This window comes from Lepisma saccharinum, chromosome 2 (genome assembly GCF_977018435.1).
Source record: "Lepisma saccharinum chromosome 2, izLepSacc3.1, whole genome shotgun sequence".
Classification (NCBI taxonomy): domain Eukaryota; kingdom Metazoa; phylum Arthropoda; class Insecta; order Zygentoma; family Lepismatidae; genus Lepisma; species Lepisma saccharinum.
Genome location: NC_139230.1, coordinates 53,330,165 through 53,338,941, shown reverse-complemented (window position 1 = coordinate 53,338,941; position 8,777 = coordinate 53,330,165). Strand labels below are relative to the sequence as shown.

The 8,777-nt window shown below is 38.5% G+C and overlaps 1 protein-coding gene across 1 annotated transcript; it reads right to left on the bottom strand.

The window, feature by feature from the left end:
• Positions 1-7,853: 7,853 nt before the first annotated feature.
• LOC145982079 (uncharacterized) lies at positions 7,854-8,360 on the bottom strand. Its single transcript, XM_083115678.1, has one exon. The coding sequence runs from the start codon at positions 8,358-8,360 to the stop codon at positions 7,854-7,856; it is 507 nt and encodes a 168-aa protein (XP_082971804.1).
• Between the last annotated feature and the right edge of the window lie 417 nt (positions 8,361-8,777).

The window sequence follows — 8,777 nt, the reverse complement described above, 5'->3', positions numbered from 1 at the left end:
ATTGGGTGCCTATGACAGGGTAAAAACACAATTGAAAGTGGTGTAAGGAAAACTTTGGTAGCCATCTTCTCAAAAATGGGTCTTTTTAGATGTTTTTTTCAAAAGAAAATATTACATACATACACTATTACTCAATGTATGTGCAAAATTTAAGAATGAGATTGGAATTAGATCCGGAGTTATTGTTGATTTAGGTTAGGTTAGGTTTGGGTAGGGTGGGTTAGGTAATGTGTGATAACATATTTTTATAGACAAATTCCTATAATTCAAAAGTAAATGGCTAACAGAAATGAAATACAATATTGCTTGAATTAATGTACACAAGTCTGATATTTACATTCCCAGTTATTAGAAATACAGGGTGATTAAAGAATTCGGTCCCACGGGCAACTCCATTATTAGTGCACATAGCGAATAACGGAAAGAGAGGAAAGTTGTTGGAAATAGGTAAGTTCCAATCTAAAGTGCTTGAATTTTTAATATAGGCTGTAAAATGGTTGTACACTGGTAAGAGTAAAGTAAAGAAGTAAAATACACGATTCTGTGATGTGTGGTGGCACAGTGCGAAGGTCGTATTGTAGCTTGATTCTCTTTTGTGCCTGTTAGCCTTTTATATTGGTCTGGGAAACGGGGGTATGCCAGTTGCATGTTCAATTTTTTTACTTGTTTACTTTGCCTATAATTGTTATGTGAATTTAAGGAAGAGACGTTGAATCTTGGTAGGCATATTGATGTAAAGGCAGAGTTGGTTGAACGGTTGAATCTAGATGTAAGGCATTTGCAAAATGAATGGTCAGAATCCAAAGAGAGTTTGTCCAATAATTTGGTCTTACCTTTTGAGTCTTCCTTAACCATTGTTATGTGGTTCAGTATATTCCACATGCTGTTAGCCAATTGTCCACAAGTCCAGAAGGAGTAAGGGTGAGGATGATGTCGGTTATACAGAAACTATAGTTAATCCACTGGCTCAGTTTAGTCAGGAGGTAGTAGTAAATGAGACTAGATTGGAAAGTAATAATATTCCTGATGATCAGATGATGGCTAAACAAATAATTCAAATCAAACTGGAAGCCTTAACATTAATGAGAGAAGCATCAACACTTTTGAGTGAACTTCAAGATCTGGTTTATTTAGCAGAAGTACTTTGAGGAGTAAGAAGCAGGTCAGGAGCAATCCATCAGCATTTTGTGAGACTGCTTTTGTTAGTTTCGAGAGTCCCTTTTTGGTTCTAAGTACCCAAAAATGTTGCTAGGCTTTTGTGACAAAGCCACCAATGCCTAATCAGAGTCATCTAGCCCTGAAGATGAGATGTTCAATGGTAATCACAGCTATAGAAGCAATAGTTAAGGAACACTGTTGTGAAGATAATTGTCCAGTTTAGAATGTTCCATGTTAATATCCTAGGAGTTGTTTAGATGACAGGTTTCATAAGCGAATGAACAAAGAGGTATTTCTCTGAAATGTTCCAAAAGTTCAGTTGAGGGATTATATAAGAAAAGGTGCCAAATTTAAATTGAAACAAATTAGTAAGACTGGCTTGACTAAATGCTCAGGTGTAAAGAGAAAAGTAATCATTTCATCTTAAACATGTTCAAAAGAGAAAATCCAAGCTGCAATTTTTGAAATTATGGATTATAAATTTTTTAAGTTAAACATAACTTCACATTTGTTTATCTGATTACTCACCTTCAGCATAAATTTTCAAAGATATTGTTGCTGAAAGCCATACCAGACATGTCTTATTACATTCTGTTGGATATGTGACTTAAAATTTATTGATAGGTAAACATTGCAATGCACTTCCAGTGTTTTTCATTTGTAAATAAGTTCAGAGTTCAAGTTAGGTGAACTGAAAGTGTCATAACACTCTTATACAGTTGCATTAATTTGGAAAATGTGTGTTATGAGACATTTAATTTGATTAGTTTGTGAATTTGAGGCATGGAGTTTAGCTAAATAGTTTAATTGAGTACGTGTAACATCTGATATGAATAGTTAATTAAAATACTTTCAAGGTGGTCTAGTTTGGAAATTATCGATGGCATAAAGTCAGTAGTTATGTAGCTTGACATGTTGAGTCATAAATGTAGTTGCCTGCTTCAATGCTGAAATTTTTTAACCATGTATGCAAACCATTAAGTAGAAGAGATCCATTGTGTTGCAGAAAGAACTACACGTTTACTTTCATCTAAGTAAACATCAGTGGCATAGCATTATTGAACGCCAATACGCCCAGCGCTCCCTGATTTAAAATGTGAAAAAATGCTTGAATATTGTAAATAAAAAGTAAAACATTACTAATTATATACATGTTTCAGCTATATGGTATGGTCAAGGAACTTTAACAAACTGAAATATGACACTTCTTTGTGTAGTTTATCACATAAACAGTGATGTGCATTAAAAACTTGAAAGACAGCACAGTTTTCGTCAGAGTTTTCAGTCCTTGTGGTGTGAAAGGTGAGAAATAGAAATTATTTTTTCATGGGGGAAGTTCTGCCTATGGCTGCTCTACCACTAAGCTGCAAAAATAATATATCATGAATAAAGTTTATTTGTTCGTTAATATCTAACTCTTTTATATTTTGTCAATGGAAATTTTTAGCGTTCGTTCCAAAACTCTTAATATCAAATGATCTCTGGACGAAATTATTTTAAAATGTTTATCAGGGTTTTTTGACACAACATGATGTATGTCAGACAGTAGTCTGAATTACTAATCAGCACTTTTATGTCAGTAGAGTGCATATATGATAGGTGGATCACACGCCTACCTGTGTGGTGGAGTGGTTAGCATTTGTATTCTCTGTGAGTGTCCCTTCAACTTTATCAATTTCATCACTATAATATTCATATTTGTGGTTAGCCAAAAGTGGCAGAAAAGTGAAGTAAATAAACCAAGTCAATCAATAGTTAGATCATCCACAATAATAATGCATCTACTATTGTTCTAGAAGTGCTTGTGATTCAGGTAGATTTTTAATGACTTGTGTCAGGTTGAAAGGTTTCCTTGGTTAGCGGAGTGTACTGAAAGAAACAAAATATAGTTTTCTTGTACATATACTATGATTCGGGCAAAAGACTCCGAATGGTGTAAGGAGTTCTAATTTGAACAACATTTAAAAAAGCTATAAAGCAAAAGTCTTCCAAACCTGATCACATGTGATCGTAGATGTACTCTATTGAACGGTCTTGATGTGCAGATTCTGAATCTGCAATCACTTTCACTCTAGCTCAATTAGGGGCAGAGCATCCCTTTGAAAAATTTTTGGGTTTTATGAAATTTTTCAATTTCAATTGTTGATAGCTCGTTGGACTCGGAATGTAGTTCTCTTTCCGATTCTACAATACAAAATTGGGAATCAAGTGTGATATCATTGAATAGCTTTCTTTCACTTATTAAACTAGTATTTTTTCATTTTCTGATTTGATGTGTATTTCTCAAAATATGTGACCGTTCCGGGACTTTTGGACCATCTGGTATTTTTTTTTAATGGACTAAAACAGGGAAGTGCTCTTTCCCTACTGCTCTTCATAATTACAATGGATGCAATTAACGAAGAGGTAGGAAAGAAGATAGAAGAGGAAGAGAGGAAGGCCCTGTTGTTCATGATGACTTAGTAATATAGGGAAACAGGTAACAATTAGTACAGAGACAGCTTGATAGTTGGAATAAGGAAATTAGAAGAGCAGGAATAAAATTCAGTGCCGAAAAGAGTGAGGTGCTAATAACAACAAGAAACAGCCAAAAATGTACCAAGAATAAAGGTGGACACGGAAGAGTTGAAGATAGTTATGAGTTTCAAATATCTAGGAAGCATAATTCAGAGAAGTGGGAGAATAGATGAGTTAAACATAAGAGGACAAATGGGTGGTGGACTCTATGAAAATGTTCAAAGATTAATAGGGAACAGGGATGTACCTATGAAATGCAAGAAGGAAAGCAGCAATCGTTGTTTATTTATTCTAGTAGACATTATCCTTGAGGAACCCCCAGAAGAAAAAGTCAGGGGCTGCGAACCTGGCAGTTATGTTTATTAAGAAACCCACTGAGGTGGAAGTGAACATCGTCACTGATCATCAGTTTTGTGGTGAAATTTGGTTGTTCTGCCAGCACAAGGAACTCATGTGCAAACTGTACCCTTTGTAGCATGTCTCTAGGCATTAATTTCTGACATTAATTTCTGAACAATTTGAAGTTTATAGGGATATATGTCAGCATGTAAGATTCTGCACACAAAGATGTTTTGGATATACTCAGCTACTGTGAACAATGGCGATGTGATTTCTGCAGACTGTTTAACACTGATGTATGGACAGTCTCGATCTTCTCTGTAGTGCGAGATGATTTCAAACATCCAGATCGGGGCTTGTCAGCAACATTACCTGTGGCACTGAACTGATCAACATCTCTCTGTATGGCATGTTTTGAGGGTGCAATGTGAACATCAAATTTTCATCTGTATGCTCGCTGTGCTTGCACAATTCTTCATCCAAAAGTAAAGTTCAATGATGGAAGCACATTCTGCACTAGTCCACCTGTTCATATTCAAAACTCCACACCCATAGCTCTATCCTGGTGTATTTTACTTTGCTTTTCTGCCACTTTTGGCTAATCGTGAAGATGAGGATGAGTAATGACTAGGTGAAATTGATGATGGAACACACAAGAAACAAAAGAGTACTCTGCCTTCGTCGGAACTAGAATTCCCTGTTATGATGAAATGGCAAGTACGAGTCCTTTCTGTATATTTTCTCCCTGATAATTTTATGGTTGCTCTGTGACCTTCTTCTAATTAAGGGGCCCTGCCCTGTCTCTAGTAGAGGCACAATGAACTGTGATTCTGATTCCACTCTAGACTTGGTAACAACACTGCTGCCTTGTAATCACGAGATCCCAGGTTCAATACCCAATGGAGGCACTTTGAGGTTCGGATCTCACTTTAAACTGTAGGTCCAGTCCCAATTAGGCTATCTGTTTATAAAAGTGGTCTTAAAACCAAACTCATACCTAATCAAATCCAATCTAAACTGTAGAAACAAGAACGTCTTCTTCCTGTTTTGTGACGTAACTCTCTTTTCACTTCAGCTGCCTTTACAGATTCTTTCAAAGTGTTCACCTGAATCTGACATTTGTAAATACGTACTTCTGATCATGCTTCATTACTTGATATTGCAGTGATTATTATGATTGCTTCTTATTAATTAGATTGACTATTTAATTCTTTTTTGCACACTACATGATATGTTATTTGAAGATGACAGTTACATCACTCACTTCAAGTATTGTCCAGGTCCGGGTTCATACGAGGGGGTATCAAAAAATTGGTGCAATCACCTGGAAGGAAACAACTTTGAACAAGTAAGAAATCATGGTGGTATTAGTTCTTCTCCACATAGTCGCCATGCTTGTCGACAGATTTCTGCCAGCGGTCTTTCAACTTGCGTAAGCCGTTTTTATACAACACTGCAGTTTGGGTCTGAATCCACTGATCCACCTGAGAAATGACATCATCCCTTGTGTCAAAGTGGCGTTCTTTGAGTGGACGCTTCATTTCCGGAAAGAGAAACAAGTCACTTGGTGCCAGGTCTAGAGAATATGGAGGGTTGGCCAAAATTTTGTATCCTAATTGAACTGTTTTCGAAATGGATGCCTGGGCAGAATGGGCTGGTGCATTGTCTGCTAATAGCAGCATTCCTTTGTGAGCTTTTCTCGCCTTCTCACCTTCAATTCTTCACGTAACCGAGCTAGGAGATCACAATACTAGTCACTTGTGATTGTGTGACCCTGTGGCAGGTAGTCCATCCCCAGTCTCAGAAAACGGAGAGCATCACCTTAGCGGCTGACCATTGCACTCTTGCCTTTTTGGGGGGCGACGAGGAGCTGTGATTCCACTACTTGCTCATCTCCTTTGTTTCTTTGTCCTAAAAGGTAGATCCAGCTTTCCAGCTGTAACCAGTCTGCTGAAAAACTCCTCTTCATCCAGCTCACAGCAGCCTAACATCTCAAGTGCTTTTTCCTCTCTAGTTCTCTTCTGGAAAGGGGTGAGCAATCGTGGCACCCACCGTGCTGACACTTTATGAAGGTGCAACTGGTGATGGATGATATTCCAGATGGATCCATAACTAACATCGATTACAGACATCACACTTTCAATGGTGATCCTCCTGTATTTTATTATCATCTTCTCCACTTTCTCCATCAATGTGGCATCATTTGTGAAGGACGGTCTCCCTGTCCTAGGGGCATTGGAAATTACCATGTGACCAGTTTGGAACTGCTGTTTCCACTTGAAAACCATCTTATAGAATGGGCTTTCCTCCCCGTACACTGCTTTCATCTCATCATGAATTTGTTTTGCTGCTCTCCCCTGGAGATGCAGGAATTCGATGACGCTCCGTGCCTCAATTTTCTCAATCAAGATGCTTTCCTTTATTCACCTGTAAAAAAAGGATAGCAATAAACATCCAAAACAGATAAAAATTTATGTGCTCAACCTACAAGGGCCATTGTACAAAGCACATGTCCAAGGGGGTTTCTAATTTGTTTCCTTCCAGGAGATTGCATGAACTTTTTGATATCCCCTCGTATTTGTGGAGGTAGCAGGCACTTAACGAAAAATTCTTTTTTTTGGGGGGGAGGCTAAAAAAATATATTTTTATAGGGGTATAGATAGAACCTACCAAGTGTAGGTTTAAGGTCTGTGGTGGCGATTTAGGTGCCAAAACGGGAAGGCAGTGGTGGAGAGGAAGGTTTACTTTAACTTGGTAGACAAGGCTTAGCATTAAGAGGCCATAGTGTGGGGGCAAAAAATGGGGAGCAACTTTTCCTTAAATCGTCCCAATTTTTATCAGAATATGAAATTGTTCAGAATGTATTTTACCACGTAACTCCTCTGTTGCAATGCATGAACATTGTATGTGTGCAGAAACCACCTCAGTATGTTTGTGTTTGTCCATTTATTTTCATCAGGCATCAAAACATCTATGGTGTCTTTGAGTATTTTTACGAAGCTCTCACGCTTGAGATGGACAGTCCACTCGACAACACGAGATTCAAACTGTGAAGAGCGAAATGAATGTCGACCACTCTTGGACACTTTTTTTTTATTCAAGCCTGAACACCACTGATGTGTCCTCCCATGTTTACAGTTCCATTAAAGCTGAAATCACAAAATTGTTTATAGTCAGGCCTAAGCAAGTGTTCAAATTTGTCTCTTGTCACAGCTTCAGCAGTAATGTCATATACAGTCTGCGCTGAAAGTATTGACGCCACACCAGTGAAAGCAAGAACCACAACAGATGTATACACCAAAACAATCAACAAAATCAATGTTGTACTACTCACCTTGTAGTCAGTATTTTGTCGACCCTCCTTTATGCTTCCGGCATTCTGTCAGTCGTTTTGGAACACTCAAAGCCAGGTTTTGGAGGAGATTAACTGGCAGATTGACCCAAATGTCCCTTATGGCAGCTTCTAGCTTAAACAGTGTAGATGTGTCCCTGTTCCTTAAACGTCGCTTCATGATAGACTACAGGTTTTCAATCGGGTTGAGGTCGGGGCTTTGTCCTGGCCAATCATCAAAATAAGGGACACAAGCATCTTTGAGCCATGAAACCACATTTTTGGCTGTGTGACAAGGAGCCCCATCCTGCATAAAAAAAGATACTCCACTTTTTTCAAAGGACACTACCAAAACATCATTTAAGAGCTCAAAATAGCAGTACTGATTCATGGTCTGGTTTTTAGGAAGCATAACTAACTCTCCTACACCACCATAACTAAAGGAACCCCAGACCATAATACTGGGAGGGTGTTTTATAGTTGGATCATCACCGGGAGAATGGTACACTCACTTGGAACCACTACCAGTAACAAAGAAAGTGGCTTCATCACTCCACAACACTTCTTTCCAGTCATGAACAGTCCAGGTACTGTATTTCTTACAGAAATCCCGTCTTTTCTTACAATGCTTCTCTGTAAAGCGAGGTTTCGGGCGAGCTCTGTAACTGCGTAGCCCTAAGTCATCATGGATCTTCTCCTGAATTGTCCGGAGGGACACATTATCAAGCAACAGAGGATTTTTTTCTTTCAGTTCCCTAGCTGTTAACGAAGGTTGGTTCCTTAGCTGCCTTTTCATGATGTGCAGTGTCTTTTCAGACACTTTCCTAGGCTGACCAGACTTAGGTTTTGGGCAAGGCATTTTGACCCCACCTTCGTCCTTGAAGCGTTTCACCAAACGTTGCACTTTTCTCAGGTTCACGCCTGTTTGTGTTGCGATTTCTGTGCTTTTTATGCCTGCTCTAAACAAGGCAATCACTTGCTCAGTATTACCAGGCTTCAATATGTTGTAAGGCATCGTTTCACACACAAAATCAACTCAGAACACCAACACAAAAGCCCAAAATTCACAGGAAATACCACACGCACGCGTGCACATACAACAACGTCTCCCAATCGAAACTGAGCGAGTTGAAACTTGCAGCTACGAACAAAGGAAGATCGCAGGTGGTAGTTTACTGCCCATGAACGACAACTCTTTTCACGGTGTCGTTTAGGAGATAGGTGGTCCTATGTAAAAACGCGAAAATAATTGACGTCAATGCTGTTGGCGTCAATACTTTCCGCGCAGACTGTATTTGCACAAAACAAAAGTAGTCTTCTTTTAACACAGCTGGATTGTGAAAGAAAATTTAATGTATGGTTGTAAACTCTTTAGTTCCCAACACATCTAAAGTTTCATCTCCCAATATGGTAAAATGCTGAGTTATTTATC

What these genes read in the sequence shown, in the direction of transcription:
- LOC145982079 (XM_083115678.1), bottom strand. Translation starts at nt 8,360, where the DNA reads ATGCCTTACAACATATTGAAGCCTGGTAATACTGAGCAAGTGATTGCC.